Source organism: Ranitomeya imitator, chromosome 7 (assembly GCF_032444005.1).
Source record: "Ranitomeya imitator isolate aRanImi1 chromosome 7, aRanImi1.pri, whole genome shotgun sequence".
NCBI classification, from domain to species: Eukaryota; Metazoa; Chordata; class Amphibia; order Anura; family Dendrobatidae; genus Ranitomeya; species Ranitomeya imitator.
Genome location: NC_091288.1, coordinates 142,689,225 through 142,710,886, shown reverse-complemented (window position 1 = coordinate 142,710,886; position 21,662 = coordinate 142,689,225). Strand labels below are relative to the sequence as shown.

At 44.3% G+C, this 21,662-nt stretch overlaps 1 protein-coding gene across 1 annotated transcript in view; it reads left to right on the top strand.

The window, feature by feature from the left end:
- MOB4 (MOB family member 4, phocein) overlaps positions 1-21,662 on the top strand; it is a 184,005-nt gene that overhangs the window by 108,465 nt on the left and 53,878 nt on the right. Inside the window, exon 4 of the mRNA XM_069733869.1 lies at positions 14,476-14,518. Within this exon, the coding sequence (XP_069589970.1) occupies positions 14,476-14,518 (43 nt within the window). The remainder of the gene's footprint in view (positions 1-14,475; positions 14,519-21,662) is intronic.

The following is a 21,662-nucleotide window of genomic DNA, read 5'->3' as shown; positions in this document are numbered from 1 at the left end:
TACGACGCTGGAGCGATATTGTTACGATGCTGGAGCGTCACGGATCGTGCCGTCGTAGCGATCAAAATGCCACTGTGTGACGGTACCCTAAAAGGCGGCCTCTCCAGAGATAAGTTAATCTTTTCTTTACCCCTGATCAGAGGTGCTACAGCATTTCTGGCGGACTCATCTGCTGACTCTATCTGGTTAGCAGCCAAATCAGCGGGCCTAACCAAAGCGGCACGTCGAGCCCTTTGGCTAAAGGGTTAGAAAGGAGACGCCCAAACAAAATCAAAGCTATGTGGTCTTCCATGCCAGGGTGAGTACCTGTTTGGTACAAAACTAGATGAAATCCTGACCAAAGCGGGTGAGAGGAAAAAGAGGTTCCCTAATAATTATTTTCCATCTTATAGGAGAGCATTCCGGAAACCCGTTTTTTTTTTTATTCAAATAAATTTTTATTAAGAATAACAAGATAAATGACATGTTACATTCTCATTTTCAACACAAAGCTTTTTTCTCCCCTTCAAACATTCCCCTTCAATCCCACCACCCCCCAACCCCACCCAACAAAGCAGCTCACCTTGCTTAGCACTTCCATCATTAGACCAATATACTATCTAATCCCTCGGCCAATAATATAAGCCACATTTAACATTACCATTAATTAGGAACCTTAATTAACTCTCCCTCTATAATACCCCTATCCCATAGCAATCCACGGAGACCACATTTTATTGAACATTTCGATTTTCCCTCTTTTTTTATAAAACCCCTTTTCTAGTGTCAGGCCCTGCTTCACATACTGGAGGAACTCTCCTCTTGACGGCGGTTCTTCCCTAATCCAATTTCGAGCTATTACCTTCCTAGCCATGTATAACAATCTGGCAATAGCTATCTTTAGGTTGTTATCCACTCCAATCTCATCCACACATCCCAACAAGCACACTATAGGATCCCTTGGCACCTTACAGCCATACGCACCTTCCATACGACTCAAAACTACCACCCAAAAAGCAGCCAGTCTCGGACACGTCCACATCATATGGAGTATATCAGCATCTGCAGTTTTACACCTCGGTCATTCAGAATCGTCACGCAAACCAGCCTGATATAGCACCATCGGAGACTTATAAACCCTGTGTATCACATAGAGCTGTGACAGTCTATACGGTTCGCTCAGTGACAATCGTGGGACCCATTCTAGCACCGACTCCCAAGTCTCATTCTCCATTGGACCCAGATCCCTCTCCCACTTAGCTCTCGCCATTATTGGAAACCCCAATAGGAAAGTGTGCAACAGATCTTTATACAAAGTAGATATGACTCCCCCAGTAGTCCCTTCATTACACACATACTCCAGTACTATATCCCTCTGAATTCCAATACCTCCGTTTCTACTCTGAGCTCCAAAAGCATGCCTCATCCGCAAATACTGAAATTCCCCCACAGTCCCAAGACCAAATTCCGCCTGTAATTGGGAAAATGATTTCAATTCACCTCGCTCAATTATTTGATACACGTATTGAATCCCTTTGACTTGCCATTCTGTCAGTACCCCCAGTGCCTCAAACTCCTGTAAGTTGCTGTTATGCCATAGCGGTGAGAATCTAGTCAAATCCGTGACCCCCCGTATATGTCTCAGCCTACCCCACAGCCTGCGTATCAACAACACAGTCGGGTATAATTTCCCCAGAGCCCCCAGGGATCCATCCTCCAAACATTGTACCACTGGCCTTCTTTTTGTCACCACTTCCATCAGCCGCTGTACCGCCCCAGATGACCCTTCATGCGCCCAGCCTTTTAGATGCTGACTCTGGGCTGCAAGAAAATATATTTCAGGGTTAGGCAATGCCAATCCCCCATCTTCCTTGGGTCGCTGAAGTGTCTCCAGTTTGATACGCGGATGCTGTCTCCCCCATATCAAATTCCTGAACAGAGAGTTACTGTCTAAATCTCCCACGTGGTATCCAAACTGGCGCATTATGAAGAATATACAGTATTTTTGGCATCAAAATCATTTTAATAAGATTCACCCTACCTACCACAGATAAATGCAGTTTAAGCCAAGCATCCGCTTTCGCTTTAAGAACACCTAAGATTGGAGTCAGATTTCTATGTATATAGTCAGTAACAGGCATAGATACCCATATTCCAAGGTACTTAAATTGGCTAGTCACCTCCAGTCGCCCATCCTCCAGTGACTCCCCACCATCATCATCCACCTTAAACAAGACAGACTTACTCCAGTTTATCCTAAGTCCCGACACCGATCCGAAACGCTCAATAATCCCAATGGCTCCCTCCAAGGACATACCCGGGTCAGCCAGAAATAGCAGAATGTCATCCGCATACAACGCCACCCTTTCTTCAATCATCCCATATTTAAACCCAGTCACCTCATCAGACCGTCGAAGCTTAGCAGCCAGTGGTTCCACAGCCAGAGCAAACAAAAGAGGAGAGAGCGGACACCCCTGTCTCGTCCCTCTAGCCAGTTGTATGGTCCGTGATAACTCCCCATTTACCCTAACCCTAGCCATCGGCATCGAGTACATTAGTTGAATCCAGGATATGAACTGCGGTCCAAACCCCATACTCTGGAGCACCTGCCAGAGATATCCCCACTCCACACTATCAAATGCCTTATGGGCGTCAAAAGATGCAATAACTCTCTGGCCACAGTTGTCGGATCTGAGTTGCAAATTCATATACAGCCTTCGTAAGTTGATCGCAGTGGACCGATCAGGCATAAAGCCGGACTGGTCTGAGTGCACCAGGCCGGAAATAACACTTGTCAACCTCATCGCCAACACCTTAGCCAGAAGTTTAACGTCTGTAGTAAGCAAGGAGATTGGCCGATATGAATCCGGCTGTGTCGGGTCCTTCCCCTCCTTAGGAATCACCACTATTATGGCCTCCGGCATAGATGCCGGTAGACGACCGCCACTCCTAGCCTCCTCCAGAAGTACCCTTAATTTAGGGATCAGCACTTTCCCAAAGTTTTTATAAATTTCAGCAGGAAATCCATCTACGCCAGGTGCCTTCCCATTAGCCATAGACTGCAGTGCCCGACCCAACTCCTCCTCCGTGATGGGAGCTTCCAAATCTTCTCTATCTATGTCACTCAGCCTTGGGAGCTCCAATTCCTCAAGGAACGCCACCGTGTCCTCCACCAACCCATCTACCTGAGAGGAATATAAGTCCGCATAAAAATCCGCAAAAATGTCCAAAATCTCTGAAGTCTCAGAGACAGTCACACCGCTCCCCGATACCAAAGAATGAACAAAGGAAGTGTTTCTCTGGGCAGAAGCCACCATCGATAGCAAATGACCCACAGATTCGCCCTCCTGGTAAAAAGCCAGATTCATGAATTCCCTCTTCCTTTCAGCCTTACCGAGCAATACCTCCTCCAACTGACTCTGAGCTGCCTTTAGCCTCCTCCCAGCTTCCGGAGTACCCGCTATTACCATCTCATCCTCGGCTATCCTCAGCCCATCAACCGCCAACCTCTCTGTCTCTCTTGATTTCCTCTTACACCTGCTAATATCCCTGAACAGCAGTCCCCTCAAGTACGCCTTCATGGCTTCCCACACTGTAAGAACATCTACACTTCCCTCGTTAATCTCAAAAAATTCCACCAACTCCTTCTTTATCTTTTCCAAGTCCATACTGTGTAGCCAATTAGGGTGAATCTTCCACTCCTTCCTGCTCCCGATCCGTGTCCCCACCGGCCGAAATTCCACCTCAACTGGACTATGGTCTGAAAGAGCCCTAGGTAAATATCTCACGTCCCTTACCATCGTGTCCAGTAAACAGTTACCCAGCGCCAAGTCAATCCTAGACAAAGTACCATGAGCTGGCGAGTAGCATGAGTACGTCCTTTCCCCAATATGTCTAACTCTCCATAAATCAATCATACCTACTTCCCGGACATAGGTCCCAAACGTAGTGATATGTCCCCCTGTTCTATTCTGGGGATTTTTGTTTTTATCCCAAAAGTCATCACAGATATTATTAAGATCGCCAATAATTAGAGATGGTAACGGTCCCCAACGCTCTACCCTCTCCAGCACCTCTCTTATCTTCTTACTTGAGTATGGGGGCGGAATATACATTGCCACTATACACATCAACACTCCATTTATTTTACATTTCACCACCACATACTGACCATCCACATCCTCTTTTACCGCTACCTCCTCATACTGCACCCCCGCAGGTATTAACACAGACACACCCCTAGAGTACGTCGAGAAAGTAGAATGATACGCCCTCTGTATCCAGCGCCTATTCAATACGTTCACCCTCTCCCGCACTAAATGTGTCTCCAGCAGACATATCATTGAGACCTTCTGTTCTCGGACATACTGCAGACTTGCCGCCCGCCGTGTTTTATCCCGGAAACCCGTTTTTAATAAGAGAACGGATTTTAGAAACCTGGATCGCTGGGCCAATAAAGATACCAAACAAAAAGGTTCTTTTTTCGGAAAACGCCCATTTAAAATGGAAGACAAACCACGATAGGACAGATCTACCAGTAGGTGGTAGATTGTCTTTTTTTCTCCACACAATGGCGTATAGTAACCTCCAACTCTTGGGCAATTAGCCTCATAACTTCAGGCCTAAAATTAACATTTGCCCTAGTCCCTCCGGACTCATTGCTGTTGACTTCTTTAAAGTCTCAATCTCAACAACAGTTTTTGGAGCAGAAAATAATAAATCTCCTATCCAAAAAAGTATTAGTAGAAGTTCCGTTTCATCAGAGGGGAAAGGGATTTTACTCCCCTTTATTTTTGATTCCAAAACCAGATGGGTCATATAGAACTATAATAAATCTTAAAAAATTGAATATCTTTTTAGAAAACCAAACCTTCAAGATGGAGTCTTATCAGATCCACTGTAAAACTTCTGTTTCCTGGGTGCTTCATGGCAGTCCTCGACTTAAAAGGTGCGTATTACCATCTACCAATTTATATCGAACATCAGCAGTATCTGCGTGTGGTGGTCATGATGAAGGGGCAAATACGTCATTTTCAATATACAGCAATGCCCAGAGTCTTTACCAAATTAATGTCAGAAGTAATGTCATACTAAACATTAAAAGATACCCTCATAGTTCCATACTTAGATGACCTTCTAGTGGTGGGAAATTCCTCTTCACAATGTCAACAGCGCCTATTTAATACGATTTAATCCCTACTGGAAATGGGATGGTTGATTAACTGGGAAAAATCCAGATTGTCTCCAACAACCAGTCAAACATTCTTGGGTCTTATCTTAGACTCTGAAAGTCAGAGGTGTTTCCTTCCAGAATCCAAACAGTTAACAATAAAAAATAAAGTACAATCAGTAATTAATAACCCTGTAATCTCCCTCAGAGAAGGTATGTCCCTTCTGGGTTCCTTTACATCATGCATTCCGGTGGTTCCATGGGCTCAACTCCATACTAGACTGTTGCAGTATACAATATTACAGGAAGAAGGGAAATTACAAGGCCATTTAGGTAGCTGTCTATACCTTCCATAAAATGTAATCGAGTCCCTGTCCTGATGGTTAGAGCCGAATCACCTTGTAGGTGGGGTCCCTTGGGTAGTTAAACCTTCAAAAACAATTTTTACTGATGCCAGTCCTACTGGTTGGGGAGCACATCTAGAAGACCAGATAGTTCAAGGGCAATGGTCTATTAGTGAGTCAAGCAATTCATCTAATGAAAGGGAACTAAAAGCAGTCTATATCATGCCATATGTAAATTCCATCCACAGTTACATGGAACTCACACAAGAATACTATCAGACAACATGACATCTGTCGCATACATAAATCATCAAAGAGGAACGAGATCAGGAGCTCTCATGTCTATAACAGACAACATCCTATCTATAGCCGAGACGCATCTTCTATCTTTGTTAGCGCTGCATGTCAGAGGAGTGGACAATTCAAAGGCAGATTTTCTCAGCCGTCACACTCTCCACCAAGGAGAGTGGGTACTCAGTCGTCGTATCTTCACAGTGATAACCAAGAAATGGGGCACTCCCGAAATAGACCTTTTTGCAACAAGAAGCAACAGACAAGTCAAAAAGTTCGCTTCGTTGTTCCTGTCCAACAACCCCAATATTCTCGATGCCCTCCAAGTTCCGTGGACATTCCGGCATACATATGCATTTCCTCCATTAATACTCCTTCTGACCGTAATCAGGAAGATAAGGGAAGACAGAGTAAACATAATCCTAATAGCACCATTCTGGCCCAAGAGGCCATGGTTTTCCTGGCTCAGAGCCATGTCAGTCTCTGATCCATGGATTCTTCCAGAGGTTCAGGACCTTCTCCCCCAAGGTCCCTTCAACCACCCTCATGTGAAGGGCCTACGGTTGACAGCCTGGAATTTGAAAGGCAGTTACTAAAGCTAAGAAGCTTTTCAGAAAAATTGATTGATATTCTTCTACTAAGTAGAAAAAGAACTACAACAAATATATACCGTATATACTCGAGTATAAGCCGACCCGAGTATAAGCCGACCCCCCTAATTTTGCCACAAAAAACTGGGAAAACTTATTGACTCGAGTATAAGCCTAGGGTAGAAAATGCAGCAGCTACCGGTGAATTTCAAAAATAAAAATAGATGCTCCATACCGTTCATTATTGCCCCATAGATGCTCCATATACAACTGTGCTATATAGAATGCTCTGCACCGTTGATTATGGCCCCATAGATGCTCCTTATAATGCTGTGCCATATATGCTCTGCGCCGTTGATTATGGCCCCATAGATGCTCCTTATAATGCTGTGCCATATATGCTCTGCACCTTTGATTATGGCCCCATAGATGCTCCTTATAATGCTGTGCCCCATATATGCTCTGCACCTTTATGGCCCCATAGGTGCTCCTTATAATGCTGTGCCATATATGCTCTGCACCTTTGATTATGGCCCCATAGGTGCTCCTTATAATGCTGTGCCCCATATATGCTCTGCACCTTTATGGCCCCATAGGTGCTCCTTATAATGCTGTGCCCCATATATGCTCTGCACCTTTATGGCCCCATAGGTGCTCCTTATAATGCTGTGCCCCATATATGCTCTGCACCTTTATGGCCCCATAGGTGCTCCTTATAATGCTGTGCCCCATATATGCTCTGCACCTTTATGGCCCCATAGGTGCTCCTTAGAATGCTGTGCCCCATATATGCTCTGCACCTTTATGGCCCCATAGGTGCTCCTTATAATGCTGTGCCCCTTATATGCTCTGCACCTTTATGGCCCCATAGGTGCTCCTTAGAATGCTGCTGGTGCTGCCATAAAAAAAAAATAAAATCACATACTCACCTCTCTTCTCAGGACGCCGGCGCTTTCAATAATTACCTGCTCCTCGTGCGGCTCCGTCTCCAGCACTGACGCTCAGCAGAGGGCGCGCACTGACTACGTCACAGCGCCCTCTAACCTGAGCGTCATTGCTAGAGGACGCTGCAGACGGAGCCGGAGCGAGGAGCAGGTAATTATAGCGCTGCGCTCCCCTTACCTGCTCCCAGCGCGGTCCCTGCAGTCCCTGGCTTCTCCGGCGCTGCAGCTTCTTCCTGTAATTGAGCGGTCACATGGCACCGATCATTTACAGCAATGAATATGCGGCTCCTCCCCTATGGGGGTGGAGCTGCCTATTCATTTCTGTAATGAGCGGTGCCATGTGACCGCTCAGTGCAGGAAGCATCTGCAGCGCTGGAGAAGCCAGGGACTGCAGGGACCGCGCTGGGAGCAGGTAAGTATGATTACACAGCCCCCGCTCCCCCTCCCCTGCTGACACCCGGGTATATGACTCGAGTATAAGCCGAGAGGGGGACTTTCAGCCCAAAAAAATGGGCTGAAAATCTCGGCTTATACTCGAGTATATACGGTATGTAAGAGTATGGAAAAAATTTCTTGCCTTCCACCCAGCATACAAACTCTTTGCAGATGTTGTCCTGGGTGGGATTAGAACCCAGGACCCCAGTGCTGCAAGGCTGCAGTGCTAACCACTGCGCCACCGTGCTGCTCTTAAGCTATAATAGCTTACCTAGACAGAACTAGCCCCTGGAGGAAGAGCAGGGCTCTTTGTTTCCTTCCAGAGCCATAAGAAAGGTTCTGGTGTAACGAAGAACACGTTATCCCGGTGGATTCGGGACGCAATTTGCCTGGCTTATTCATCAAAAGGGAGAACCCGCCTGAAACCGTAAAGGCACACTCTGCCCGGGCGATGGCTTCATCCTGGGCTGAGAGAGTGGAGGTCCCAATAGAACTGATATGTAAGGCCGCAACTTGGTCTTCTCCTACTACCTTTTATATTCACTATAGAATGGACTTATCTTCCTCATCTGACTTATCTTTCGGTAGATCAGTTCTTAACATGATGATCCCTCCCAAATGACTATCTCTGAAAGTCTCTCAAGTGGGCGCTGTCGCGGTGAAGAGAAAAAAAAGGATTACTTACCGGTAATACTCTTTTATAGAGCCACGACAGCACCCCTTCACTTTCCTCCCTAATAGTTATTTTCTCATAAGAGCACTGATAAGGGTGAATGGTTCTTTTAGTTAGCCATACTTAAGTTAACTAAAGATAAATAATGATATTGTATTGCCTACTGAAACTGGTGGGCGGTCCCTCGCAATCTCTGTAACCCAACTGTGGGAGCAAGGGGGGCCGCCCCTTGTATCTCTCCATAGGGTTTCCTGTTCCTAGGGGCGGATCCTCTTTCTCAAGTGGGTGCTGTCATGGCTCTATAAAAGAGTATTACCGGTAAGTAATCCGTTTTTTCCCAGTTTTTTTGTAGCAAAATTAGGGGTCTCGGCTTATATTCGGGTCGGTTTATACTCTAGTATATACGGTAACTCCACTGTCCCCAGTCTTCCGATGTAGTTTCCTCCAAGGTGTACAATAATGATATCAAGAACTGGAAATCTGTCACTTCTCATAATCACCTGGTTGATCAGGCCCCCAACCCTAATCCCAACCCCCGGTAGCAGAGACCCCGGAGATTTTCCGACGCTGGGGGGCGCTATAACCTTATTTCTCAGCGCCATTAAAAAGCGACGCTGAGGAATAAGTACTCTTAACTGCCTCCTTTAAAAGTCGAATCAGCAGTTTAAGGGTTAAATTATTAACCCATACGCAACAGACACCTATAAACATTGGAATAACAAATCACTCTGCGAAACCTTCAGTTGATTAATTTGGACATCTTGTGGTTTGGATGCTGCTCTAGCCACATGAGCATGTTTTTCAATGTTACCCGTGTCTATGCTTTTGCATAAGTATTATTTTGCGGAGGGCTGACCCGGCAGGTTCACTTTTTTTAAAGCATCTTGCAATTGGGTCGGCCCCTCCACAAAAGAAACACTCATGTCTGTATGTACACAAGTTTCGCCATTTGCATTGGGCTTCATTAAAGGCAAAACGGGGGCCATTCTTAAAATCCGTTTGCGTCGCAGCCTTGTGCATACCACCAGACCTAGTTAGCAAGATTAAATTGACCCACAGTCATACATCTTACCCCCCATTTAAGAGAAGACAAAACTCCAAATTGCTGCCTAAAATTTTCATCAAACCTGGTATTTTTAAGGCCACTAAAATGTTTATATGCTTATAATCTATATCCACTTGCTGGAACAAATCTGAACCTAGCTGGGAAACCACATAAGTAATGGTTTCCTTATAACAAGTCTCACACACTCCAGAAGCTGTAGGTGTTACCACGGATTCCTGATCCCCTTCAATCCTCTGAGTCCTCATCAAGGTACCTCCAATCTCAGCCACCTATGGGACCCGTGGGGATTGACGAACAGATCCTGACTAGTCTAGTCTATTGCAGAGTATACCCTTTAAGGATGACCATATACTTAACAATTGTGATAGGGCAGTGATGAGGTGGGTATGGGGGAGATTGTACTTACCACCTGTAGACTGGTCGTCTCGCATGAAGCCTTGCCCGAACAGCTGACTCCCTTCCAGCAACTTGGCGTGCATACCGTCAAGCCCTGGACCAGCACATGCCTCATCCAGCCTGTGGTCAACTGAGCCCAGACTGGCATACTGTGCCTGTACCATGCCTGCTGGGATTCTCCATCCCCGCTGCCTTCCCGATATCCTGGAACCTCGAACTTGGGAAGGTGAACATACAATCCTCCTCTTCTTTGACCGGGCTCCACTACGCATTCTCGCGGCTGACTACCTTCGGAGCAGCTCCGCTGATGTCAATGCTTCTGACCCACCCCTCACTCGTGCTTCAGCCTCCGGACTGGCAACATCTCTTGGTGGTCATTTCAGGCATCTCTGAAGACAGGATATGGCACCATGTTCTAGCATCTTCTACTGCAATTCTTCCAGTAGGGCATCCATCCAGTTGACTTGCTACAACTATTCCACGTAGGAGATGCTAGGAGTCAGACACAGACCCCCGGCGTCACCACCTTTTATCCCTGCACAGACTTTATTTACTATTACCGCAACCAATGTGACGGCCACCTGACTGGGCAGCACGATCTTCCAACCACAGACGAAGCACATGGTGGATATGCAGGAGTAACACTGCAGGAAAAACACCCAATACATACAGCTCTGGCAAAAATTGAGACCACTGCAAAATGTTCGGTTTGTCTGATTTTTCTCTTTATAGGTATATTTTGGAGTAAAATGTAAATTGTTCATTTATTCTATAAACTTCTGACAACATGTCTCTGAATTTCCAAGCAATAATTTTTTTTTCTGACAAAGAAAAATGGTCAAAATTAAAAAACCCCAAAACAAACACCCCCCAGTGCTTTCAGACCTCAAATAATGCAAAGAAAACAAGTTCATAATCATTTAGAAACAACAATACTAATGTTTTAACTCAGGAAGAGTTCAGAAATCAATATTTTGTGGAATAACCATGATTTTTAATCACAGCTTTCATGCATCTTGGCATGCTTTCCAGTCTTTCACACTGCTTCTGGTGCAAAAATGTAAGCAGTTCTCCTTTGTTTGATGGCTTGTGACTATCCATCATCCTCTTGATTACATTCCAGAGGTTTTCAATGGGGTTCAGGTCTGGAGATTGGGCTGCCCATGACAGGGTTGTGATGTGGTGGGCTCTTAATTTTTTCCAGAGCTGTAGTAGTGCCATATGTTCCCCTCCTGAGGGTTCGGGGTCCACCATTCAGTCTTACATTGGATGCAAAATAGCCAACCAGGGTTGTATTTTGTTTCTGCTCCATCCCTTCAGTTCATGTCAGGGGGTGGTCTGCACTGATGCCCAAGAGAGAGACAAGATTGCTCCGGCACCAGTACTACACAAGGGTCTTTAAAATCCACCAGTGTCTGTTTGCTGGGGTATTCAGAGTGAAGTCGTTTATGTATTATAGGAGTGGTGTGGAAAGGGCAGTCATCAGATAGGGGTGACTGAGGAACTCTCCACACCACCCACAGCACAACAAACTGTTTGAGAGCTCAGCTAAAGGATGGTGCAAATATGTATGCAGTCACTTCGGGTGGGGGGGCCTTAGCAGATGAATGGGAGGAGCCTAATTGAGGATGGATGGGGCTGAGCTAAAGGGGGTTTCCATGAATAAAGTTAACTTTAATCACTAGATCTTGGAATAACAATAATTTCCACAATTGGATGTGTTTAAAGGTACCGTCACACTAGACGATATCGCTAGCGATCCGTGACGTTGCAGCGTCCTCACTAGCGATATCGTCCAGTGTGACAGGCAGCAGCGATCAGGATCCTGCTGTGCTGTCGCTGGTCGGGGAAGAAAGTCCAGAACTTTATTTGGTCGCTGGACTCCCCGTAGACATCGCTGAATCGGCGTGTGTGACACCGATTCAGCGATGTCTTCACTGGTAACCAGGGTAAACATCGGGTAACTAAGCGCAGGGTCACGCTTAGTAACCCGATGTTTACCCTGGTTACCATCCTAAAAGTAAAAAAAACAAACACTACATACTTACCTACAGCCGTCTGTCCTCCAGCGCTGTGCTCTGCTCTCCTCCTGTACTGGCTGTGAGCGTCGGTCAGCCGGAAAGCAGAGCGGTGACGTCACCGCTCTGCTTTCCGGCCGCTGTGCTCACAGTCAGTACAGGAGGAGTGCAGAGCACAGCGCTGGAGGACAGACGGCTGTAGGTAAGTATGTAGTGTTTGTTTTTTTTACTTTTAGGATGGTAACCAGGGTAAACATCGGGTTACTAAGCGCGGCCCTGCGCTTAGTTACCCGATGTTTACCCTGGTTACCGGCATCGTTGGTCGCTGGAGAGCGGTCTGTGTGACAGCTCTCCAGCGACCAAACAGCGACGCTGCAGCGATCCGGATCGTTGTCGGTATCGCTGCAGCGTCGCTAAGTGTGACGGTACCTTAAGTAGAAATGTTCCTGTGCTGAGATAATCTTATAAATGTGCCCCTGCTGTGTATTGTTTAATAGCTATGTCTAACCGTGCGGGAACATGGTCTGATGATACCACAGCTCCTGGGCAGGGGAGGACACAAGAGAGTATATAGTCATTACAGCAGGGGATCACAAAAATAATGGAGAAGACCATAACGCCAGCGCTGATCGGGTGCCGGCATCACGTGTCACAACAGCAGGGGAGTCCTGGGAAGAGCAGGCTCCGGCACAAGAGGGGAGTATAGGGTTTATTATTTTATAGGGGTCAAGTGAGGAGTATGAGAAGTTGTCCAAGTAGTGGATAACTTCTTTAACCCCTTCATGACCTTGGGATTTTCCGTTTTTCCGTGTTCGTTTTTTGCTCCCCTCCTTCCCAGAGGTTAAGCCTGAATTATAGCATATGAGTGACTTAAGAATCCACTTGTTTTGTTTTCACTGATTTACTGATGTACTGCTTCTCTTTTAGGCTGTGTGCACACGTTCCGGATTTTTTACGTTTTTTTCACTATAAAAAAACTGATCCTATTAATGGAATGCAATCCCCAGTTTTTGTGCACATGTTGCATTTTTTTGTGAAAAAAACGCAGCATGTTCATTCATTTTGTGGATTTTTCACGGATTTCACGCTATTTAATGCATTGGGAAGCTCCGGAAAAAACACGGAAAAAAAAAACGCATGTGGATTTCCTGCAGAAAAAGTCCGGTTTTCTTCAGGAAATTTCTGCAAAGAATCCTGACTTGTGCACATAGCCTTAGGCTGTGTGCACACGTTGCAAATTTTTCATATTTTTTTCGCTCTAAAAACGCGAAAAAAACCGCATACATTATGCATCCCATCATTTAGAATGCATTCCGCAATTTTTGTGCACATGATGCGTTTTTTTCCCCCGCTAAAAAAACCGCATTGTGGTAAAAAACGCAGTATGTTCATTAATTTTGCGGATTTTTTTGCGGATTTCCCACTATATTATTGCATTGGGAACCTCCGGAAAAATCAGCAAAAAAAAAACGCGGTAAAAACGCACAAAAAACGCATCCGGATTTCTTGCACAAAATGTCCTGTTTTGCTCAGGAAATTTCTGCAAAGAATCCTGACTTGTGCACATAGCCTTAATCTTTTACTCCGTGTTGTGCTGTACTGTTACTTTTGTATTTGTATCTGGAGTATTTTCACCATGAAAGGAGAGGGGCGCAGATGCATGTTTTACACAGGGGCTCTAAGCTGTCCGTGATCGCCCTGTATACAGGTATGTTCACAGTAGATTTGCTGTCACTTCTTTTCACAACAAATGTTCAGGCTATCTGCAGCCAATTCATGTGTTTAGATGGTTGCTCTTTCAGATGTTTTGGCGCTGACCAAAACACTCTTGTTTTAAAACTTAAAAAATACATTTTCGCCAACATAATTGTGAAGTATTTTTAGAAATTGGATCGGCAATGTGTTGAATCAATTCAGATTTCTGAAACTCTAAGAATACCGTAGAGTTGCTGATTAAAGGGACAGGCATAAGAGCAGCATAATGTAGGGACAGAGACCCTGATTCCAGCGATGTTTCACTTACTGGACTGCTTGACAATCTCTTGCTGATAAAACTGTGATTTCCACTAGAGGACTCGTAAACCTGCTGCTAGGTGGTAGTCCTCCATATTTATGTGCCCTGTATTCCACAGTGTACACAGAAAGCTGTCAATCAGTGTTTTGGGTGAGATTATACATGGCTCAGCATTCAGAGAATTGGTAGATCTACAGCACAAATTATTATTTTTATCAAAACTGCAGCCAGGAGCCCAGTAAGTTATATCAGGGTCTCTGCCCCTACATCATGGTGCTCGTAGATGGGATAGTAAAAATTCAGTGACAAATTCCCTTTTTAATTGCTGCATCCAATTCCAAGAATTCCCTGCACAGCAGAGCTCCTGGTCACCGTGAATGGCATTATAGCACTCATTCACATTAATGTGAGGGTTTGGGCAAGCAATATGCCATCATTTTATAAGAGGGCATTGACCCTTTAATAAAAACGTTTTCTGTACTTTTGTGTTATTTATTCAATGTTTTATGTTTTGAAGAATTTCCGATATCTAATTCAGCTTATTTTTACTTTTAGGCAATTTTGTCTCGAACTTAATGGACTTGCGGTAAAGCTTCAGGTATCTATTTTGTTTTTTTGCAGGCACTATAACACAAATGTTTAATTTATCATCTATATGCCATTTTGTGTAGTACTTGAAATGGATTATTTTTTTCTTTACATTCTTTTTAGCCTTCTGAGATAGGCTGATATATATTTCCAGTTGCTGTTTGGTGCTGGATTGTGCAGTTACGTATATGATCTTATTGGTGCAGTTACTCTAAGACACAGCCGTGCTACTCGTGCAAGTAGCATTATCAGTAGCGATGAGCGAATATACTCATTACTCGAGATTTCCCGAGCACACTCGGGTGTCGGAAATTTAATTTTTCTTGCCGCAGCTGAATGATTTACATCTGTCAGCCAGCATAAGTACATGTGGGGATTCCCTAGCAACCGGGCAACCCCCACATGTACCGTATTTTTCGGACTATAAGACGCACCGGACTATAAGACGCACCCAGGTTTTAGAGGTGGAAAATAGGGAAAAAAATATTTGAAACAAAAATATGTGGTAAAATATTTAAAATAACATACTATTATATGTGGTGTTATTATATACAATAGTATGTTTATTATGTTGTAAGCTGCGGGACCAGTGTGGTGTCTGTGAAGTACTATATGAAGACGCTGGAGGGTGAGTATAATGGGGGCACAGGGCTTATATTGAAAGCACTGCAAAATAACACTGGAGTGCTGCTTTAAAATCCCATGGGAGAACTATAATTCCCAGCATGTCCTGCAGATCCTTTGGCATGCTGGGAGTTATAGTTCACCAAAGGAGTGGCAGAGTGCTTTATTGTGTGTTGTATTGACTAACCTTTTAATTGTGTCAGCCAGCCTCTGTGGTGAGGTAAATGCATCCCATGACGGCACAGACAGAGATCTCCCTCTTGTTGCCTTTCCGCAGCACAGGTTATAAGAGGAAGCTGCAGATTCTAGTGGGGAGTCTGAAGGACCTGTGATGACACATCAGAAGAGGGAGGGCTCTGTGCTGCCATGTGATGCTCCAGCCTGCCCACTTCATGACATCACACAGGTCCTTTTGCCCAGCACTCAACATCCAGCACAGGCAGGTATGCAGCGATCTTGTCTCCCCTCTGGCCCCTGCTGCTGCCCCCTCCTCCACTGGACACTGATCTCCCCATCTGCTGCAGGAATCCAGCTCCCACTGCTCAGCTGACAGGTGGGTGGGAAGCGGCTAATGAATATTCACTAATCATCAGGACCATGTGGTTTCCCCAGCACTGATTCCCCAGCAGCTGGGACATTTTTCTGCCTCCTGCAAGTGGGATAACAGTGCGATCCCACTAGCTGCTGCCCCCCCTCCACACATGTTACATCCGTACCATAAGATGCACCCACACTTTCCTCCCAAATTTGGAGGAAAAAATGTGCGTCTTATGGTCGGAAAAATACGGTACTTATGCTGGCTAACAGATGTAAATCATTCAGCTGCGGCAAGAAAAACTACATTTCCGAGCACTAAAAAATAGAAATCTCGAGTAACGAGTATATTTGCTCATCACTAATTATCACAACTAACTAGCCATGGCAAGTTTAATCCTCAGATGTTGCAGTTAATAGTATCCTTGGGATGCAAAAAGGTTCAAGATGAGCCCAGTTGCATGACTTTATGGCCTGCTGTTCAGTGTAAGTTGCCAGACCAATATACTTAGCAATTATTTTTAATGAATGTGCTGTTTGTAAGTGAATCTGCCAGTAGGATCAACCCTCCTAAGCCGTTTATCTGGGCATGGTGGTCATAGGAAGTTGAAAAAAATGATACCAAGTATGGACACATGAGGGTCAGTGGGTGTTCTCGTCTGTTGGCCTGGCTGTCTTTAGGAAGACCACATTGTCCAGGGTTCATCCAACTGAACCCGCGGGCATAGAACTACTCTGGCAACAAAGGGTGAGGGTAAAACAGTGTGGCAATGATTTATTGAACCACCAACAGACAACATTTAGAACAGTCCCAGCAAATGCACAAGATGGTGCAAATTACAAAAGCTCCCTTCTGCTGATTCACTGGGTTTAGAGCCGCTTACAGAGCCAACTACCAGTAGATATGGGAGTAGAAGGCTAGCACTCAGCTAAAATGGTCGGACAGTGCTAGTGAAAAGGGACTGGTAGTCCCAATTGTCAATAATTTAGAAAAATACTGCACTCGTCAAGATGAAGAATTATGCTTAACCCCTTCGCGACATGCGCCGTACTAGTACTGCGCTGCCGGCACTGCATTAGTGCCAGCAGCAGTACTAGTACGGCGCACCGATCACCGCGGTCTCGCGCTGAGCGCCGCGGTGATCGGGTGCGGGGGTCAGCTGTATATGACAGCTGACACCCCGCAGCAATGCCCACGATCGGCGCTATCGCCGATCGCGGGCATTTAACCCCTCTGATGCCGCTGTCAGTAGTGACAGCGGCATAGAGGGGGATCGCGCAGGGACGGGGGCTCCCTGCGCTCTCCCACCGGAGCAACGCAATGAGATCGCGTTGCTCCGGTGACCCGGAAGGAGTCCCCGGATCCAAGATGGCCGCCGGACTCCTTCCGGGTCATGAAGTGACCTGGCTAGCCGGCGCCTGCTGAGAGCAGGCGCTGGAGAGCCAGCTAAGCTGCCTGTCAGATCGTTGATCTGACAGTGTGCTATGCACAGTGTCAGATCAACGATCTGATCTAATACAGAGATGTCCCACCCTGGGACAATGTTAGAAAGTTAAAAAAAAAAAAATAGAATGTGTAAAAAAAAAATAAAAAAAAATCCCCCCCCCCCCCAAAAAAAAAAAAACATTTCCCAATAAATCCATTTATTTATGTAAAAAAAAAAAAAAAACAATAAATGTACACATATTTGGTATCGCCGCGTCCGTAACGACCCGCTCTATAAAACTGTCCCACTAGTTAACCCCTTCAGTGAACACCGCAAAAAAAAAAAAAAAAAAAACGTCATCTTGTCCCGCAAAAAAAAAGCCGCCATACAGCATCATCAGCAGAAAAATAAAAAAGTTATAGCTCTCAGAATAATGCGATGCAAAAACAATTATTTTTTTATATAAAATAGTTTTTATTGTGTAAAAGCGCCAAAACATAAAAGAAATTACATAAATGAGGTATCGCTGTAATCGTACTGACCCGAAGAATAAAACTGCTTTATCCATTTTACCACACGTGGAACGGTATAAACGCCCCCCCTAAAAGAAATTCAGGAATTGCTGGTTTTTGTTCATTCCGCCTCCCAAAAATCGGAATAAAAAGCGATCAAAAAATGTCATCTGCCCGAAAATGTTACCAATAAAAACGTCAACTCGTCCCGCAAAAAACAAGACCTCATATGACTCTGTGGGCCAAAATATGGATAAATTGTAGCTCTCAAAATGTGGTGATGCAAAAACTATTTTTTGCAATAAAAAGCGTCTTTTAGTGTGTGACAGCTGCCAATCATAAAAATCCGCCAAAAAAACGCCATAAAAGTAAATCAAACCCCCCTTCATCACCCCCTTAGTTAGGGAAAAATAATAAAATGTAAAAAAATGTATTTATTTCCGTTTTCCCATTAGGGCTAGGGTTAGGGCTAGGGTTAGGGCTAGGGCTAGGGCTAGGGTTGGGGTTAGGGTTTCAGTTATAATTGGGGGTTTCCACTGTTTAGGCACATCAGGGGCTCTCCAAACGCGACATGGCGTCCGATCTCAATTCCAGCCAATTCTGCTTTGAAAAAGTAAAACAGGGCTCCTTCCCTTCCGAGTTCTCCTGTGTGCCCAAACAGTGGTTCCCCCCAACATATGGGGTATCAGCGTTCTCAGGACAAGTTGGACAACAACTTTTGGGGTCCAATTTGTCCTGTTACCCTTGGGAAAATAAAAACATAGGGGATAAAATATCATTTTCGTGGAAAAAAAAATATTTTTTATTTTCACGGCTCTGCGTTATAAACTGTAGTGAAACACTTGTTGGTTCAAAGCTCTCACAACACATCTAGATAAGTTCCTTGGGGGGTCTAGTTTCCAATATGGGGTCACTTGTGGGGGGTTTCTACTGTTTAGGTACATCAGGGGCTCTGCAAATGCAACATGACGCCTGCAGACCAATCCATCTAAGTCTGCATTTCAAATGGCGCTCCTTCCCTTCCGAGCTCTGCCGTGCACCCAAACAGTGGTTCCCCCCAACATATGGGGTATCAGCGATCTCAGGACAAGTTGGACAACAACTTTTGGGGTCCAATTTGTCCTGTTACCCTTGGGAAAACAAAAACATAGGGGATAAAATATCATTTTCGTGGAAAAAAAAATATTTTTTATTTTCACGGCTCTGCGTTATAAACTGTAGTGAAACACTTGTTGGTTCAAAGCTCTCACAACACATCTAGATAAGTTTCTTGGGGGGTCTAGTTTCCAATATGGGGTCACTTGTGGTGGGTTTCTACTGTTTAGGTACATCAGGGGCTCTGCAAATGCAACATGACACCTGCAGTCCATTCCATCTAAGTCTGCATTTCAAACGGTGCTCCTTCCCTTCCGAGCTCTGCCATGCACTCAAACGGTGGTTCCCCCCCACATGTGGGGTATCAGCGTACTCAGGACAAATTGGACAATAACATTTGTGGTCCAATTTCTCCTGTTACCCTTGGGAAAAAAAAATTGCGGGCTAAAACATCATTTTGTGGAAAGAAATAATGATTTTTTAATTTTCACAATGCTACATTCTAAACTTTAGTGAAACAATTGGGGGTTAAAAGTGCTCACCACACATCTAGATAAGTTCCTTAGGGGGTCTTCTTTCCAAAATGGGGTCACTTGTGGGGGGTTTCCACTGTTAAGGCACGTCAGGGGCTCTCCAAATGCGACATGGCATCCGATCTCAATTCCAGCCAATTTTGCATTGAAAAGTCAAATGGCACTCCTTCCCTTCCGAGCTCTGCCATGCGCTCAAACAGTGGTTTATCCCCATATATGAAGTATCGACGTACTCAGGACAAATTGCACAACAACTTTTGGGGTCCAATTTATCCTTTTACCCTTGGGAAAATAAAACATTTGGGGCAAAAAGATCATTTTTTGTGAAAATTAATAAAAAATTTTTTTTTACGGCTCTACATTATAAACTTCTGTGAAGCACTTGGAGGTTCAAAGTGCTCACCACACATCTAGATTAGTTCCTTAGGAGGTCTACTTTCCAAAATGGTGTCACTTGTGGGGGTTTCCACTGTTTAGGCACATCAGGGGCTCTCCAATCGTGACATGGGCTCCGATCTCAATTCCAGCAAATCTTGCATTGAAAAGTCAAATGGCGCTCCTTCTCTTCTGAGCTCTGCCATGTGCCCAAACAGTGGTTTACCCCCACATATGGGGTATCGGCGTACTCAGGACAAATTGTACAACGAATTTTGTGGTCCAATTTCTCCTGTTACCCTTGGTAAAATGAAACAAATTGGACCTGAAGTAAAAATTTTGTGAAAAAAAAGTTAAATGTTCAATTTTTTTAAACATTCAAAAAATTCCTGTGAAGCACCTGAAGGGTTAATAAACTTTTTGAATGTGGTTTTGAGTACCTTGAGGGGTGCAGTTTTTAGAATGGTGTCACTTTTGGGCATTTTCTGTCATATAGACCCCTCAGTCACTTCAAGTGTGAGGTGGTCCGTAAAAAAATGGTTTTGCAAATTTTGTTGCAAAAATGAGAAATCGCTGGTCAACTTTTAACCCTTATAACGTCCTAACAAAAAAAAGTTATGTTTCCAAAATTGTGCTGATGTAAAGCAGACATGTGGGAAATGTTGTTTATTAACTATATTATGTGATATAACTCTCTAATTTAAGGGCATAAAAACTAAGAGTTTGAAAATTGCTAAATTTTCATAATTTCCGACAAATTTTTGTTTTTTTCACAAATAAATGCAAGTCATATCGAAGAAGTTTTACCACTATCATGAAGTACAATATGTCACGAGAAAACAGTGTCAGAATCACCAGGATCCGTTGAAGCGTTTCAGAGTTATGACCTCATAAAGTGACAGTGGTCAGAATTGTAAAAATTGGCCCTGTCACTTAGGTGAAAACAGGCTTTGGGGTGAAGGGGTTAATAGTAAAAATGTATTTGTAACAAGTGATTGTAGTGACAAGCAAAACGTTTCGGCCAGTTTAGTGGCCTTGATTACACAGTCGCTGAAAAAAATAGAGATACATACAGTGAGGTATTGCAAAATATCTATATACATTATAAACAATATGTACAAAATTAGCTAGAAATTATGTCTGAACTCATTATTACAATGGTCATACGTAAAAGCCTCAGGATGATGTTCTCATGCAACTAGAGTTAAAATAAGATAGGGAGAAGAGAAAGGGGAGAGAACGGTATAGTGTGTTTGAATTGAGGTTTTAAAGTAGTTCTGCGGCAATCTGTTATGTTTACAATAGAGAAAATCAGATAGTAAGTTTCAAGATAAAATGACAGATGAAAGGAAAACTCCTGGTATTAGAATATGACTGAAATCAATAATGCAAGTCAGTAAATGTAACTACAAAGGATGAATGTGGAAAAAAATAGTTACCACTATGCAGGGAACACGTGGTGATATGTCCCCAAGGAGATGCATTACATTGTATTTTAGGCCAGTCAGTATGATATAAGGCAACCGCCCTGTAAAAATCCAAAAAAAAGGGAATAAATGTTCAAATCTAGAGGAGCATTGCACGGCGAATAAGCCTCCTTACCTTGACAAGCCAGAGATGGTATGTCACTCTCCATAAGGAGAAACGATACCCCTTAGACCCAAATCTAACAATGCATTAGTTATATTACAGAGCAGGAGGAGGACCAGGGCTGGTCAGGAGACTTACAATCGTTGGTGGCACCGTTGCTGGTGCTAACACTGCCGTGTCTCAGCGTGGAGTGATGCTGCACCGCAGCATGTGAACTAAAAATAGAGCACATATTTCTTGTTCCTCCATCTACCTAGCGTTTACATCTATTTTTCAGAGATTGTCCCTGCAATTGTGAGGAGCTAGCCTCTTGCAGGGAGACAAATCTGCCCATAAAGCCCCTGCCAAAGACTCCCAAATGTGCTATCTGCAATATGAAGCTTCCCTCACTATGGGAGAAGAAGCTTTGCCAAATGTGCACAGATAAAGTGGTCAGAGCAGAACAACCATCTCTCCTTGAGGAA